This window comes from Mandrillus leucophaeus, unplaced genomic scaffold (assembly GCF_000951045.1).
Source record: "Mandrillus leucophaeus isolate KB7577 unplaced genomic scaffold, Mleu.le_1.0 Scaffold144, whole genome shotgun sequence".
Lineage (NCBI taxonomy): Eukaryota > Metazoa > Chordata > Mammalia > Primates > Cercopithecidae > Mandrillus > Mandrillus leucophaeus.
This window is the reverse complement of record NW_012101410.1, coordinates 3,922,863-3,940,846: the sequence shown is the minus strand read 5'-3', so window position 1 is coordinate 3,940,846 and position 17,984 is coordinate 3,922,863. Positions and strand designations below refer to the sequence as shown.

The 17,984-nt window shown below is 43.0% G+C and overlaps 1 protein-coding gene and 1 long non-coding RNA gene across 4 annotated transcripts in view; one reads left to right on the top strand and one right to left on the bottom strand.

The window, feature by feature from the left end:
- Positions 1-6,482, bottom strand: part of LOC105535282 — a 14,455-nt gene extending 7,973 nt beyond the window's left edge. Inside the window, exon 1 of the long non-coding RNA XR_001005405.1 lies at positions 6,253-6,482. This is a non-coding gene — a long non-coding RNA (uncharacterized LOC105535282). The remainder of the gene's footprint in view (positions 1-6,252) is intronic.
- Positions 1-17,984, top strand: part of FOXN3 (forkhead box N3) — a 520,915-nt gene that overhangs the window by 304,077 nt on the left and 198,854 nt on the right. For all 3 annotated transcript variants that reach the window (XM_011974305.1, XM_011974304.1, XM_011974303.1), the window contains one exon: positions 5,944-6,080. In XM_011974305.1, coding sequence (XP_011829695.1) covers positions 5,944-6,080 — 137 coding nt within the window. The remainder of the gene's footprint in view (positions 1-5,943; positions 6,081-17,984) is intronic.

Below are 17,984 nucleotides of genomic sequence, written 5' to 3'. Positions count from 1 at the left end.
ATTATTATTATTATTATTTTTTGAGATGGAGTCTCACTCTGCCACCCAGGCTGGAGTGCAATGGTGCGATTTCGGCTTACTACAAGCTCTGCCTCCAGGGTTCCAGTGATTCTCCTGCCTCAGCCTCCCAAGTAGCTGGGATTACAGGCACCCTCCATCATGCCAGGCTAATTTTTGTATTTTTGCAGAGATGGGGTTTCACCATGTTAGCCAGGCTGGTCTTGAACTCCGGACCTCAGGTGATCTGTCCACCTCGACCTCCCAAAGTGCTGGGATTACAGGCGTAAGCCTGTTTTAATTTTAAAGTCTAAAATCATACTTTTTTTTTTTTTTTTTTTGGTCCTTTTGTCTTTTTTGTTTGTTTCTTTTCATACCTGAACGTTCTGGACAAACTAAAATTGTTACAGGCTACCCTGCCCTGGCCAGGGCAGGACAGCCTGGGCAGAGGTAGCGCCTGCTCCCCTTTGACATGGGGCCCGCCTCCTTATTCCCGTTCCTCAGGCACTGCCCCAGAGCCGTGTGTAAGTCCCCCACTGTTGCTGACGGGACTTTCTTCCTCACAAGTGGTGAGAAGGGGGAAAAGACACAACCAGACACTACCGTCCTAGATCAGTGGTTACCAAACTTTGTTGACCCAGCTTCCCAATAGGAAGTGTGTTACTTGGTGATCAGTAAACATGTATATACACAACTGTGCAAATACAAATTTCACTATTTGTTACTGCAGATATATTGTAGTCCATTCTATTTGCTTCTAGTTTGTTACATTCTGTTCCATTAAAATAGTGGTGCTTATGATCCATTCCATTCATTTCATGACCCATGAATGTATCTGGCCCACAGTTTGCATAACAATGTTTAAAATATAGGCTGGGCGTAGTGGCTCATGCTTGTATTCACAGCACTTTGGGAGGCGAAGGCAGGCGGATCACCTGAGGACAGGAGTTCGAGACCACCCTGGCCAATGTGGTGAAACCCCGTCTCTACTAAAAATAAATAAATAAATAAAATAGCTGGGCGTAGTAGTGGGCACCTGTAATCCCAGCCTCTTGGGAGACTGAGGCCGGAGAATTGCTTGAACCCGGGAGGCGGAGGTTGCAGTGAGCTGAGATTGTGCCACTGCACTCCAGCCTGGACACAACAGAGTGAGACTCCATTTCAAAAAAAAAAACAAAGATTTAATTACTTTTTTTTTTTTTTTTTAACATTTTTTGCTAACCATTTCTTCCTACAATATGGGCTCTTGTTTGCTTTTTTTTTTGTACTTTTGATTTTTTTTTTTTTAAATTTCTAACAGGGAGTTGATTTTTATTCCCCAGGTGATTTTTAATTTTAAAATAAACTTGTGCTTATCCATAATTTTTTTTACTCATTTTTCCACGTAACTTTTCTCATTAGTTTTTTTTCTGGGGATTAGTGTATATATGTATATGCACACAAAAATGTGGGTGTGTGAATACAAACACATACATACTTTTCTATAAATGAATATTCTTCCCTTATTACTTTGAATTCCTTAACACTTAATGGTGCATGGCCCTCACAGTTATTTTTATTTTTTTTGAGACGGAGTCTCGCTCTGTCGCCCAGGCTGGAGTGCAATGGCGCGATCTCAGCTCACTGCAACCTCTGCCTCCCGGGTTCAAGAGATTATCCTGCCTCAGCCTCCAGAGTAACTGAGATTACAGGCACCTGCCACAAAGCCCAGCTAATTATGGTATTTTTAGTAGAGATGGGGTTTCACCATGTTAGTCAGGCTGGTTTCAAACTCCTGACCTCAGGTGATCTACCCACCTCGGCCTCCCTAAGTTCTGGGATTACAGGCGTGAGCCACCACGCCTGGCCTATTTCTTTTTTTTTTTTTTTTATAAAAAGCATTCCACGCCGGGCGCAGTGGCTCACGCCTGTAATCCCAGCACTTTGGGGAGGCCAAGGTGGGCGGATCACTTCAGGTCAGAGTTCAAGGCCAGCGTGGCCGACATGGAGAAACCCTGTCTTTACTAAAAGTACAAAAATTAGCTGGGCGTGGTGGCGAGTGTCTGTAATCCCAGCTACTCAGGAGGCTGAGGCATGAGAGGCTTGAACCCGGGAGGCGGAGGTTGCAGTGAGCCAAGATTGTGCCAGTGCGCTCCAGCCTGGGCAACAAGAGCGAAAACTCCATCTCAAAAAAAAAAAAGCACTCTATAGTCTTGTCTTCAGATAAGATGCAGATATTTTTCTAAGAAAGCTCCAACTCTCAAACTTACTACACAAGTATAATCAAGTTATAACCTTCTCTCTCCTATTAGGAACATTAAATGTAATTTTTTCTGGCCTAAGAAACTTAAGCATTCTATCCTTCGCATATTTCCATTTTTAAAGTTTTCAAGTAAACCATTTTACTATTTCAAACTGTTACATGAAAATGCTTGAAAATGAGACGTGGTGCCAGCCTCTCTCGTGGGCCTTCCAAGAGCAGCCTGATACTGTGCTGTGGTTGCTGGTGGCCCTCCCGTGGGTGTGTCCTTAAGATGTCTTTTGTTTGTTTGTTTCCCTCTTTGGAATGCCAGCATTGCTAAGTATGAGATATGTTGAAATTAGTGTCTAGATTGTAAAAAACTATCAGCAATTTCAGACCTTTCTTATTGTAAAATGCCAAATAGATCAGGGTAGGAACCTTATGATCCAAGCCTGAGAAAATTTCTTCAGTTAATATTGGGAGATGCCTGGTGTGGTGGCTCATGCCTATAATCACAGCACTTTGGGAGGCTGAGGCGGTCGGATCCTTTGAGGCCAGGAGTTCAAGACCAGCCTGGCCAATGTGGTGAAACCCCCATCTCTACTTAAAAAAGAAACAGTTAGCCAGGCATGGTGACACACGCCTGTAATACCAGCTACTCGGTAGGCTGAGGCACGAGAATCCCTTGAACCTGGGAGGCGGAGGTTGCAGTGAGCCCAGATCACATCACTGCACTCCATCCTGGGTGACAGAACAAGACTGTCTCAAAAAAAAACAAAAACAAAAAAAAAGTTGGGAGATGGTCATAATGAACTGACCAACTTTGGAATGAAACCTCAGCTTGATGTTGACAGTGCAGAGACCTGGGCAAAAGACTTTTAGCAGCCAGGTAGTCATGAATCGGTGACAGTAGCTTCCTGAGCAAGGTAGAAGTCCCAGTAGTGAGTGTGGAGTGTGGGGTTCATAGAAAGCAGATGTAGGGAGTGATGAAAATAGAAGGGGAGTTGAGAATGTTGAAAACCTCTTCCCAGTGAATTTGTTGAGCCAGGACCACCAGTGCATTCGAATAGATAATCATTTTATCTTCACTCACCCCATCTGTTTGCTGGAGGCCCTTCCCACTGCTGCTGTTGGAGATGAAAATCAATCAGATTTGGTTCAATGAAAGACATTGTACAGCCAGTTTCATTCTCTTTCTTGTGTCCAAAAGGAGATTTTCATGATGCTGTCTGCCATTTATTGAGTACCTGTAGGTAGGGCTGCAACTCAAGGTGTTTTATACTATGCCATCTCTGAACCTCCTAACTATCTCTAAGTTGGTCACTGTTTTAAGTGAGGAAGCCAAGACTTCCCATGGCGCTGTGATTTGTGCAGGGCCACTCAGGAAACGTCTGTGTGGCTCCGGACCACCTGTTCTTACTATTCTTCAGCCTGCCTCTCTGCGTCTGGATCAATTACCTTGTGAATGTCCTGCACAGTCCTGGGGGTTTATTCTGCTTAACTTATGTTTTTATTTTTATTTATTTATGTGTTTTGAGATGGCGTTTCAGTGTTGTTGCCCTAGCTGGAGTGCAAATGGCGCAGTCTCCACTCGCTGCAGCCTCTGGCTGCTGGGTTCAATCTGCCTTACTTTTAAATGGCAGCATACATTAATATGGGTATACAAGGGTACAGTAAACAAGACACTTAGGTTAGGATTAGGAGAAACCACATTGTTGGCTTATGGTTATTTCCCTGAGAGGGCCAACTGGTTGTCCTTCATTTCTTTGTCATATTTTTTTTTTAGCGTAAGATTAAATGGTCCCACCCTGAAAGCCACCATGATGAGAACAAAAGCCATTGGGTTCCCAGAATTGAGACAGTATCATTGCAGAAATGTTTGGGTCACATGTCAGCCATGGCCCTCAGTGTAGCTATTGCTGGTTTGGAGCCTTGGGTGCAAGAGATCAGAAAGGCAGGTCCCGCTGGCCCAGGGCTCCACTGGGAGCGTTTGATGGAATCACGCCAGACCCCTACTGTTGACAGGATTTGGTGGCTTGTTTTCTCTTATCCAAATTTGGTAGTTACCTGTCTCCTCTCTTTCCCCCGAAACCTCTCCGCTTCTTAGCTTTTGGCTTTCTTCTGCACAACTCTTTCCCAAAGGAAAGAATGAAGGTTCCAGGGCAGATTCTTGAGTGACCCGCCTGATTTACTTGGAAAGTCTCACTGCTCCCCCTGAACTATTCTGGGGTTGAGAATGTGTGCGTGAAAGGAAAAAACACATAGGAATGTTGAATTTTCCAAAGTTGAAATCTTTCAGGTCTTTAAACATCCGGTTAGTTAAACTGAGAACACTGATGTTTGAGCGTAGAGTGTCCAGCCAGACTCTGACCTGTGTCTGGGGTCAGGCCTGCACGTGGGGGTGGCTGACTAGGGTGGTCAGAGGTTCCAGCCCCAGCTGTGGCTTTGAGCAATTCCCCTATTCTCATTGCACCAGAAAGAGTTAATTCCAGTTGCACAGCTTGCTGATGTTGTTGATAATAAAGTATTTTAATGGGCTCTGTGAGTAATGTTTGTAAGGAAACTACTTGGGTGAACTGATGACTGAAACACAGATTTTTTAAAACTTTAAAAAAGATTTTAGGAGTAACTTGTTTTTACAGCTCCTTCAGTGGGATTTTTTTGGGTTGTCCCCTTCCCCCATGTTAGTTAAACAGCTCCTTGTTTGCTTTCTAAATGTTGGAGGACAACATCAATCTTACTGTTGGCTGAAAGCAGGAGGTGGGCACGGGTTTATGTAATTTAACTTCTTTTCTCTGCAAATCAGTAAATATTTACAAATGACCTTATCAAACAGTTTGGGTACATTCGGTCACTTGAAAGTGTGCAGCCAGAGGAGCGACTGCCTGTGGGCCTGCTGCCAGTTCCAGGGGGGCCTCAAAGGAAGGACTTACATTTTTAAAAATAGGCTGTCCATAGACCAAACGCCTCACAGGAAGTGGGCCTCACAGGAAGCCTCCCGCTCTACACAGAACAGTTTTAGAAAATTTGCATTTTAAAGTTTGACTTCTAAAGATTCAACTCTTAACGGCTGGAGTCGATTGCTGGGAACTGAGGAATCCAAAAAATAAATAGTGGATTCTGAGTTGGGCTTTACCATTGCTGCCTGAGTTCTTTTGTTTCTTAGGGAAGGTAATTACAGAATCCCATTCCAAGAGTAAATGTCATTCTTTTGTGAGTAAGTTGGAAAAAAACAAGGAGATTACTTTTCTGTTGTTATAAAATGGTCCTGATGTCATATGGTTTTAAAACATAACTAAATTTTTAGAGCAGAGATGGACTTTTGGGGGTGTCTCGGCCCTCTTTTTTTTTTTTTTCCCCTTCCCCAAACATTAGAAATCTGACACAGTTAAACTCATTTTTAGAAGAGAATGCACATGTTCTTCAACGTTGACACTGAAAAATGAGGTGCTCCTTTTTTTGGTAGTTTGGATATGAAAATTGTGATATTGTTGTATCACCATAATCTGGTAATAATATCTTCATTTTGCCTATCAAACATAATACAAGTAAGATTGAAGTGCATTTTATGGAGTTCTATTGTCAGTATAATATTTAAGGCTGGCAAACAGTCAACAAATGAGAAAAATTTTAAAATAAATAAGTGGTAATAGCTATACATCTACTTATTGCAAAGTACTTAATAATTCTGTATTAATGCCTTTGTATTTTAATTTTCTTTGCAGAGTATTGGGAAAGGGTCGTTGTGGTGCATAGACCCAGAGTATAGACAAAATCTAATTCAGGCTTTGAAAAAGACACCTTATCACCCACACCCACACGTGTTCAATACACCTCCCACCTGTCCTCAGGCATATCAAAGGTAAGCAATTCAGACTTCTTTTTTTGGTCTACTGAAATGGCATTATTTTGGCAGAGACCTGCGTGGAAATTAATAGGCCGTATGAGATTTTAAAAATAACTGCAGGTAAATGAGAAAGAAATTAAGTATTATTAGGAGGCACATCCATTGTTGTATTTCCTACAGACCTTACCGCTGCTGCAGCTTCAGAGGAATGTGCTTCCAGAAGGCTTCATAGTGGGTGAAATCATGTCTTCCTGGGTAGAAACATTTACAAAGAAAAGTTGTGGCTTTCACATCCTGGTGTTTGTCACGTTTTGTTGGGATAAAAGTACAGGAACGAGTCAAGCGGGCGACTCCATCGTCCCCTCATCTGGCTGGTCTCTGCAGACGATCAGTGGAGGCTCACTCATTTGTCCCCGTTGTTGTCTTTCTCAGTCTCCATGTAGACGGTGCTCCCAGGTGACCATTTGTTGTGGTTACTTGGTCTTTGCTTCTTCAAGGAGAACAGTGGAAACAATAGAGACATTTCATCCTCTCACATGCCCGTTTGTTTGAGACAGTAAGGTCATGGGTACCATTTTTACAAATATATAATTGGAAGGGAGGGTAAGCAGCCTATCACTTTTTTAAAAAAGTGTCTTAATGTTAGATTCCAAAAGAGAGCCAAATAATCAGAACCAAATTTTTAAGATCGATTTTTATCAATACATAATGCTTGAGTTTGAAATGCATTCCTCAACTCTACAAAAAATGTTTTAAAATGTATAGAAATGTTTCTATTGTAACCACCTAGTTAAGAGGAATTATCCTTGGACAGAAAGTTGAGGTTAATTAGGGATGGCATGATGTCATAGACTTCAGGAATTTTACAGTCCACTTCTTTGCAGATTCTTTTCCTAGTCTGCTGTTTGTTCTGCAGGAGGGAGCACAAAGTGATCTTCTGAAATAGCATTAATGAAGTTCTTGTGCATCTCAGTTGAGAAGCATTCCATCACAGGCCCTAGACAATCAGTCTTCAGCAAGAGACAGGGAGGAACAGCTGGGCTCTCTGAGAAGACTGCTGTATGTCTGCCTTTGCTAGGCGATTAGCGTGATGGTACCCATAGCAACTGGAGCGTCTCCATAGTAACGCGTAGCCGAGACAGGTGCAGTTGCATCACAAGGCTGTTTGTTGCCTGGCAAAAGGACAGGCCATTAGTACTTAGATATACGCTGTTGCCTTAGAAACAAATAACCCTACATAGCAACTACAGTTGGTTTGAAAGGTTTGGTGTGGGGGGGGAAGGTTGTAGCAGCTTTTGTCTGTGTTCATAAAAATCAGTGGAAGCATACTTTATTCGAAATGACAACTTGAGGTCATATAGCTGTAGGAGAGAAAATGGGATTTTCTAAAGCAGCCCAGCCAACATCGTAGACATGTCCAGAAGGACAGAGCCATATGCTTGGTTTTCTCCTTGTGGCCATAGTCACTCCCCAAATGGAAGAGAACCAGGATTGGAGTGGAGAATTGCCGACGTACAAGGTTGGTGAAGGAGGACATGACACTAATTATTGAACTATTTCCCAGATTCTCATGTTTCTTTGTCATTCTACTCCCCGCACCCTCCAAGCTGCATGGAATACCCTTCTCTGGCTTTTCCAGTTTGCACCTCAGAAGTATTTCATCTCCCTTTGCTTCTAGGAAGTTAAGAACGTAAGTGTTACTCCCTGGGTCATGTGTTGGTTCATTTAGACCAGTATTTTGTTGCCAAATGTGACCCCGAGGGAAACACAGTAATTATTTAATAATTTGAAGGATTATAGAGGAGCTCTGGGGGTTGGAACACGAATGCATATTCAGGCGAGAGGCATTCTGAGCTGGCCTTAGCTTAATGACTTCATCTGATTTTTAATATAGACATAAAAATGCAGACGAACCAGAGCTTTTGTAATGAAAATCATTTCCAAAGGAATATTTCAGACCCCGCTCTGTCACCTCCAGCCTTTCTCCCCAGTTGACTGAGGGAAAAAAAAAAAAAGAGTTTCTGCCTCTGCCCATGCGGTGCTTAGATTTCCTCTCCACAGAGGTCACTGGCTGTGGAGGGAGATGACAGATGAGATTCTAGTCTGCCTCTTCCATGCCTTAAGTCCGGGAGAACAAGTCACTTTCTCTTTCCTGGGGACTGTCATCCCTTCATCTGAAAGCTGAGAGTTTGCTTCAGGATCCTCTAGTGTGTGAAATTGCACTGAAGCCACTGAACACCGGGTAATTGTACAATATTTCGGTGTCTTACAGTGATGTGGCATTTGGCTCAATTCTAAGCCATCAGGCCACTTGTTGACATGACCTAGAGAAGATGGAAGTGAAACAAAGCGAGTCATTAAACAGGGACCCAAAAATGCCGAATTGACGTGCTCTGGCTGGGTCCACTGTGATGCGGGGAATCACCTGTCAGCCCCTTGCTGGATCGCTGTGAGGGGCACCTGGGAAGTGCTTGGCTTTCACGGGGCTGGCACTTAACATGCTGAAGAAGATGGTGATTATACTAAATGGGCGGTTATTGCTAGGACTTGCAGGTGTGCTTGGCAAATGTCACTCTGAACTGAGCTGCAGGTGGCTGGAAATGCTGCGGGAAAAGTGAGGCATTTGAAAGTACTGCCCAGACCTTGCTCACATACAAGTACCATGCTAAATATTGAGATGTGTAGACCCGTGCCTCTGTTTTCTTTTTTTTTTTTTGAGACGTATTCAGTACCGATGCAACCATCCTTTTTTTCTTTTTGAAACAGAGTCTCGCTCTGTTGCCAGGCTGGAGTGCAGTGGCATGATCTTGGCTCACTGAAACCTCTGCCTCCTGGGTTCAGGGGATTCTCTTGCCTCAGCCTCCTGAGTAGCTGGGACTACAGACACACACCACCATACCCGACTAATTTTTGTATTTTTAGTAGAGACAGAGTTTCACTTTGTTGGCCAGGCTGGTCTCAATCTCTTGAACTTGTGATCCACCCACCTCGGCCTCCCAAAGTGCTGGGATTACAGGTGTGAACCACTGTGCCGGGCCATACCTCTTGTTTTCTAAAGTGCCCTTTTGAATGTATATTAGGATGTTCTTCCACACCTGCTTTGTTGATACCAAGTTTGTGAATTGTTTTTAATTGAAGTGCAGAGCTCAGTGTGAAGTACTTCAAACCAAGTGACTTAAACAACAGAAACGCACTGTCTCTCGCACTGTCTCTCGGTTCTGGAGGCTGGAAGTTCAAGACCAATGTGTCGGCAGGGTTGGTTCCATCCGTGGGCTGTGAAGGAGCATCTGTTCCGCCCCTCTCTCCTAGCTTCTGGTGCTTTACTGGCATTTTGCTGGAATGCTCTTGGCCTTCCTTGGCCTGTAGAAACATCACTCTGATTTCTGCCTTCACCTTCACTTGGCGTTCGTTTTCTTGTGTGGTGTCTATGTCCAGATTTTCCCTCCTTGTAAGGACACACTGGTCATATTGGCTTAGGGGCCCATCTTTCTCCCGTAACGATTCATCGTATTTAACTGATTACATTTTCAATGGCCCTGTTCCCAAATAAGGTCACGTTCAGATGTATTGGGGGCTAAATCTTCAATGTATGAATTTTGGGGAGGCATAAACCACCTCATAACAACCCTTTTCTTAAGTGAGACATTTTGCTGATAAAAATATGGAGAAGCAGTAAGTAAGGAAATATTTATAGAACAAAATGATGGGGGTGGGGGCAGGGGTGTCAAAGGGATTCTCCTGAAGTTGCTCCCAGTTGCCAAAGCTGGGACAGTGGTGAGCAGCAAAATAAATAACATAATGTTGGATAATAACTGGAAATATAAATACCTATGAGTCCAGACTGATAGAAATAAATGATTGAATAAACAAACAAACAAGAGAAGAGATACATTTCCCATATAGAGAGTTCCAAATGCTTGATGTAGCTCTTTCTCCACTGAAAGAGGTGGGACAGAACTCTCCACTCCCTGAATGGCTGCACTTAATGACCTGCTTCTAAAGATGAGAGCCTGGAAAAGGGCGTTTGGAATGGACAAACCTGGTGAACGCTGTGTCACAGGTGATGAAAATACCATCCTCAGTGATGTGATGTTGATACCAGGTACCTCTCGTAGGACGTCATAAATTTGGCACTTCAGCTTTGTGGTCTTTCTCCCCCAACACATAACCCCAGTCTAGTCATGGGAAAAACATCAAACAATGATTTTGTCCTTCAGCAGGGACAGTCTACAAAAATAACCCGGTCCTCACTCCTCAAAGCCCCAAGGTCACCAGAAACAGGGAAAGTCTGAGAATCTGTTACAGACCAGAGGAGGCTAAGAAGACATGATGAACAAATGTGTCCTGTGATGTCCTGGATGGGATCCTGGAACAGAAAAAGGACATGCGGGGACAATTTGCAAAATGTGAATTAACTGTGCAGTTTAGTTAATAGTAATAGTAGTATGCTGCATGTTTATAGCAGCACAGTTCGCTGCTGCAAAGATATGGAACCAACCTAAGTGCCCAACCTACGAGTGGATAAGGAAAATGTGGTATATATATATATACACCATGGAATACTACTCAGCCATAAAAAGGTACAAAATAATGTCTTTTGCAGCAGCTTAAATGGAGCTGGAGGCCATTATTCTTTTATTTTCTTTTATTTTATTTTTTGAGATGGAGCCTCACTCTGTTGCCAGGCTGGAGTGCAGTGCGGCAATCTTGGCTCACTGCAACCTCTGCCGCCCACATTCAGGCGATTCTCCTGCCTCAGCCTCCCGAGTAGCTGGGATTATAGCTGCCAACCATAATGCCTGGCTAACTTTTGTAGTTTTTAGTAGAGACAGGGTTTCACCATCTTGGCCAGGCTGGTCTTGAACTCCTGACCTTGTGATCCACCTGCCTCAGCCACCCAAAGTGCTGGGATTACAGGCGTAAGCCACTGTGCCTGGCCTGGAGGCCGTTATTCTAAGTGAAATAACTCAGGAATGGTAAACCAAATATCATATGTTCTCACTTATAAGTGGTAGCTAAACTGTGAGGAAGCAAAGGCATGAGAATGATATAATGGATTTTGGGGACTCGGGGGGGTGGGGGTTAGGTCGGCAGGGGGACGACGGATAAAAGACTACGGGGTGACAGGTGCACTAAAATCTCAGAAATCACCACTAAATAATTTATCTATGTAACCCAAAACCATCTGTACCCCAAAAACTATTGAAATAAAAAAAATAGTAGTATACCAGTGTTGTGACAAATGTCTTGTTAGTAATATATGGTGTTAACATTAGGGAAAACTAAGTGAGGGGTATACAGGAGCTTTCTGTGCTGTCTATGTAACTTTTCTGTTGGTATTTTTTTAAAAAAAAGTGGTCTCCAAAATGCAGACTCATTGATCAATTTTAAATATCCAAATCGTTTTTGGTGGAATGAAAAGTAAAATCACTGCATCACTGAGAGTCGCCTGACCTACTTCAGTGAAGAGCAGGTTGTGAAGGGCTCTTGCTTTTGCCTCATTCTGTGGAAGATCCGCTGAGCCACACGAGGGGTCTCTTTGTAGTTTGGATGCCACAGTTCTTGGAACGGTAGTTTTGTGAAATGACACTCCACTGGGCTTAGTAGAGTACCCGTGGCTGAGCTCGGGCTACTCAGGTACAAACGAGCCACGCCAGCTTGCTTGGGGAATCTACACCTTTGCCAAGGAGACTCTGGCGTGTGGCCTTCAGAATCTAGACCTGGAAAGTGGAAGGAGGGGTGGTGTATTTCGGTTGCTTGCCCGCACCTCTTCGGGAAAGTCCATTGAGCTGTTTTAATCTTTATGTTGCCTGTGCCCCTCCTTCCTAGATATGTCATTTCTCATTAAAGAATATGCATATTTTAGTGCTTCCAATAGACACTGCCAAATTGCCTTCTGATTTTACACTTGGTTCTAATCCACATTCCCACCAACTTTTTAGGAAATTTCTATTTTTCTAACCTTTCTCAATGTCTGATAGTTAAATGAAAAGACAGTTCCCCAATGGGTGACCTTGACTTTGTGATTTTGGTACTTATAATGGAGGTATTTAAACTTTATATCACTACATTCACACCCTATAAACAGTGGCTCTCCCCATAATAATGTTTATGACAACAGATTGTTTTTAGAGAGTGACATATATATGGGTCTTATGTAATACCTTCTCTGCTATAGGCACCAATCCAAAGTCAGTTTCCAGAAAAACGTTTTAATCCTCTCTCACCATGGTTGGAGAACAGGTTTTGCATTTAATCAAACAGTATGGTTTATGGAGAGTTTCCTGGATGATCGGTTTTCAGAGCCAGTGTTGTTTTGTGTTTCCTTGGCAATTCCAAAGAAATCCCAGCATCGTATGTGCCTTTGGCCTCCGTGATGGATCGGCCATGATTGGGTGTTAGATGGTCAGAAACTGATTGAGAGAGTTTTTTATTCTTCAATGAGCTTTCCTTTTTTTCTTGCTTTAAAATTTTCAATGTAAAAATAATGACATCGTAATTCTGTATTTCATGTAAAGTATTGTGGCTTAACATGTACAGAGTTAGAAAAATTCACAAGACTTTCATTTGTTGGTCTAGGTCTAAAGATTTATTTTTTGGATGACTATAAAGTTTGCAGAGTTAGAATATTTCAAGAAAGTTCCTTGGCTCGGTGTGTCGGCTCATGCCTGTAATCCCACACTTTGGGAGTCCAAGGTGGGTGGGTCACTTGAGGTCAGCAGTTCAAGACCAGCCTGGCCAACATGGTGAAACCCCGTCTCTACCAAAAAATACAAAAATTAGCTGGGTGTGGTGGCAGGCGCCTATAATCCCAGCTACTTGGGAGGCTGAGGCAGGAGAATTGCTTGAACCTGGGAGGTAGAGGTTGCAGTGAGCCAAGATTGTGCCATCGCACTCCACCCTGGGCAATAGAGCGAGACTCTATCTCAAAACAAACCAAACAACCAAAAGAAAGTTTCTTTTACTCTCATCTTTTTTTTGAAAATGAATTCCAGACATTTTAGCTTCTCCTTTAGCTCTGTTTCTTTTTGCTTCTTCAGAGGAATTTAATGAGCCGCAAAAAAGAAAAAAAGAAGTAGAAGAAAAAAAACCACACACATTAATGGCAAAGATTTCGGCCTTTCTGATATTGAGGTTCTTAACGAAAATGGCAGATTTTAGTGCTGACTCAGCAAGGTCTATTTTATCCTGCCTGCTGCCCTATTGATTTTTTTTTTTTTTTGGTAATTTAAATGTCTTCATAGAGTAACACTGCTAAGGGTATAGGAATTGTACAGAGTGGTCACTGTATATTCAGATTAACAAAGTTATCAGTTGTTCTTCACCAGGTAAATAATCTTCGGCTGTCGTAGTGAGGCTGAGAATACTAGATGGGGGAATTGCATTGGGAGGAGGTAGGGAAGGTACTGAGGTATTTAGGGAACTTATCCTTTTAGACAATTAGAAGATTAGAATATCCTTTAAATGTTAATCTTGTTAACATAACAGTGTTAATTCCTCCACTCAGAATGCTGAATTTGCACACAGCAAGGAATAGCTTATTCATTGCTTGGATAGGATCCAATAATTTTTTAATTTATAAGACATCTTTCATTCTAGTTATTCAGAGTGTTGTGCATTTAATAGTTGGCAGAAGCACTGCAAAGCCACAGTGCAATCAGTTTTAACTTCCATTGAAGGAGTTTAATTGTTAGATTGTTGTGTCCTTGCAAGTGTTAATTCAGTCAAGCATAAAGAAAGAATGCAAGGATTTAGATTAGTTGCTTCAGTATTACACTTATATTTACTTGAAAGCAACATATTTGATGGAAACCTGAAATAGTTTTTTAAATGCCCCTCATATTCAACACACTTATTTGGATAAGTTTAATTTAAAAGCGTGAGGCATTATGCATTTTGAAAGATTATGTTTAAACAGCACCTTTTTGCTTAGAGTAATTTTTAAAAGAATATTAAATTTAAAAAAATCAATATGAAGCTTCATGGTGCTAAACAGGTAGAAGAGTGTGGTAAATTAATGCAGTAAAATAGATGTGGGATTGAATACCAGCGCTTTCTAAATGATAGTACTTCCAAATATAAATTACATTTTGTTAAAAAATTGGAGCGGATGAAGAATAGGAAAGGCTTACATTGTAAGGGCACGCTCTTTAAAAAACACACTGCTCATTTACAGTGGGAGCTGTAAAAATCCATTAGTTGGCTATAATTTTATTTTCATATCAAATTATATTATCTTTTGACTCCCATTATATTTCCTGAGTTGGTCTCATAGAATAATTTTGGTCTCAGCATTTTGCCTTCAGTATGCTGTTCATTGTACATTTAATTCTGAGTCAATCCTGTGTTGTTTTATTTAAATGGAAAACAGTCCCTGTTATCTTTGAGCACTTTGTATCAGGGGTAGCTCATGAATGTTGTGCCCAGTCATCCAGTTTCATTCTGTTTTCACATTCGCTTTGAAAGTCGAATGTTTAAGTAGCCGGGCTGATTATATCTACTTTACTCAGGTACTGAGTCAAACTCATGGCTGAGAGAGCCACTCTGAGTTACCTTTTTATCTTCTGACCTCCTGAGGTGCCCTCAGTCCCTGGTTTGTATTTTAATAGCCAAAGCGTTAGAAGTTCTTTAAATCTACTACAGATAAATTTCCATTGACCTAACTCCTGAGATGATGGATACCAAAGAAGCTCTGTGTTTCCAATACCTCATGAGAAGAAAGTTGCAGTGTTGATGGGCCCAGTAGGGGCCTGGAGTCTTTGCGGATTTGCTTGGTGTGAGTATTTGCTTCTTAGGATAGCCAGCCAAGGATTCCTGAGCACAGCCACACCTTAGGCATTGTTAGGGGGGAAGTGTCTGCAAAGTGGGGCTGACCTGCGTTCTGCATATTTGTCAAACCCCTCGCCTTCCCAGAGGAGGAGAAATTGATCCTCATGTTAGAAATATGAAAGAACTGTCAAAAGTGCATGAAATCAACCATGTACAGTGTGAAACAACAGGCGGCACTTTGTCTTGTAGAAGTGTAAAAATGGCAAACTTTTCGTCAATAATAGAAAATAAAAACCTGCTACCAGCACATCTAAGATGGTCTCATAGAATATTTTTGATCTCAGCATTTTATCTTCTCTAAGTTCTGGTCACACTAAATACTTCCCCATGTTCTAGATTAACAAAGGAGGGAGATTAAGAAGTAGAGGTGCAGTAGAATTAGATCGGAAGTGGAACCCATCATTCATAAAAGATTTGAAGAACATAGAATGGGGGATTGATAAGGACAGTGATCAGGCTGGCAGGGGCATCCATGTGTTACTGTTGAAGAACTGGGAACGTGTAACCCGGGAGAGCACCTTCAGAAGGTTAGCATGCCAGCATGCGCACCATCATGGACTTGATGGATCGAATTATAGAAAGAAGGATTTGGGCTCAAGACGGAACAGCATCTGACAATGTGCCAGACACATAACTGAAGCTGGGCAAATGCTTAAGTTGATGGGTGGATGGACAGATGAAGGGGATGAAGGTAGAATGAGCTACCCCCAGTGATGCCAGTCGAGGCTAGACAACCAAGATTTAACTCTTACTGGAGAACTGCTGGGTTATCCCTTCCAGCTCTTGAGATGTTGTTTCTAAGACTATTGAGCTGCCATGCCAGTCGCAGGCTATCCCTCTGTAACATGGTGTTTGTAGTTTATGAGGGGGAAATGAAACATGAGGGAATAGATGCATAGCTTTGTTAGCCAGCAATGAGAGGTCAGGCTCTTCTCTTGAAATTAAGTGCAGATTTCAAGACCATGATGGGACTAATTCAGTTACTCTTCGTTCTGTGTCATCCAGCTTTTTGATTCATGCCCTACAATTACCTCCCTTGTTTTAGTGACACTTCTTTGCATTTTCTTCCGTGTGAATAAAATGATCACGGCAGTGTTTTGCCAAGCAGAAGATCATTTCCAAAAGCTGTCCATCAAATCATCCCGACCTCCCCCCTATTGTTTATCCACTGAATTAATGAGAATAACACCCACCCTTTGCATAAATCTCCGTGGAAGAGCCAAACTGGTGTCCTTGTTTTGTGGAAGCACATGTTCTTGGCCAGAGTCTCTGATCACATTCATAACCTTTTGTTTTTCTTACATAAGGTTCGTGTTTCATTATTTGTCAAAGCATCTCTGAGACTCTGCCGTGGATGTGAGAGGTGCAGAAAGAGCGTGGGAAGCATCAGAGATTCCACATTAATTCCTAACTTTTGCTGATTTTTAAATCATCTGGAGAAAGCCTCCATAAACCATTGAGACACATTAAAAAAAATCCTTATCTTCTCAGATTGAGTTGCTCAATCACCGTAGTCCAAGTTGAGACATGTTTTCTGTGTATTTACTTTTAAATGGAAAGTTTTGGTTAAAGTCTGTTTATGAGCTGCTTATTCCAATGTATGTCTCTCTAACATGCATTAGTTCCCCGCTTCCCTCAGAACACACGCCCCAACCAGTTTGGCAAGGAGAAAAATGAACGGGAAAAAACACATTCGGAGGGGACAAAACATTAGCAAATTTTAGTAGCTTTTTCTACCTCCTTCCCCTGCATCCCCCTTCCGTCTTCTCTTTCCTTTCTTTCCCTTTGCAGTTGTGGGGCTTCTGAATGAAGGCTTTTTGTTTGTTTGTTTTAACTGTAAGGAGAGCAGAGTTTCTTAACTTAGGATTCTTCTGAACTGGAAATTGCCCCACCCCCCGGCTGCCCCCAACCCTCCTATTCTTTTTTTTTCTACTGATGAGAAACACGTCGAGAGATTTCCCGGCATTTCAAGCTTCCCAGCAGGGGCCCGCATGGGAGGTGGGGGTTCTGGCCTGGCTTTGGTGCAGTCACCAGCCCCCGGGCCTCCAGCCCGGGCTTAGCTTCACCTGCATTTGCAGGGGAGTGGCCCCGAGTTGGTGCTACAGATGGACGCAGCAGCTGTGTCACCCTCAGGAGGAAGAGGCCAGTCTGAGGAAACAGTGAGGAAGCAGAGAAACGAAAAGGATCCCACAGTCTGAAGCTCTCAAGCCGTGACTCTGGCTTCCCCGCCGGCCCGATCCTGCCCGCAGTAGAGCAGGAGTCAGAAACTGTCCTGGGCCTGTCTCCCACGCGCTTTAGTGCCCCTGAGAGGTTCTGCCTCCCCAGCATCGGAAAGAGCAGGACCCGAGAACCACACACTTGCCCTGGCGCAGGCGGGGACTGGAGGGTCTCCATGCTTCCTCCCAGCTCCTGCAAGTTGGCCACTGTCGCAGCAGGCCCAGAGCAGATCTCAGTAAGTCTTAGAAAGAGGCTCAGGTTAGAGCCTCGCCTGGGCCACTGGCTAGCTATGTGACCTTGGGCATGTTACCTGAAGCCTCTGGTCTCTGAGCCTCCGTTTTGTTACTCATAGGCTGGGCGCAGTGGCTCACACCTGTAATCCCAGCACTTCATGAGGCCGAGGCGGGCAAATCACCTGAGGTCAGGGGTTTGAGACCAGCCTGGCCAACGTGGCAAAACCTCGTCTCTACTAAAAATAACGAAAATTAGCTGGGTGTGGTGGCCGGCACCTGTAATCCCAGCAAGTCACCCAGGAGGCGGAGGTTGCAGTGAGCTGAGATCGCACCATTGCACTCCAGCCTGGGCAACAAGATGAAACTCTGCCTCAAAAACAAACAAAAAGAATACTTGTCTTAAACGAGTGCTTTAGGGATTAAATGAAGTAAAATGATGTACCAAATGCCTAGCCCTCGTCCTGGCCCAGGGAAAGCCAATGAATTCCTCACCGTTACCACTGTTTTTTTTTTTTTTTGATAATTGCTTAGTCTTGTTTCTCCAAACGCTGCATACTAATTTTTTTTTTTTTTTTTTTTTGAGACAGAATTTTGCCCTTTCACCCAGGCTGGAGTGAAGTGGTACGATCTTGGCTCAGTG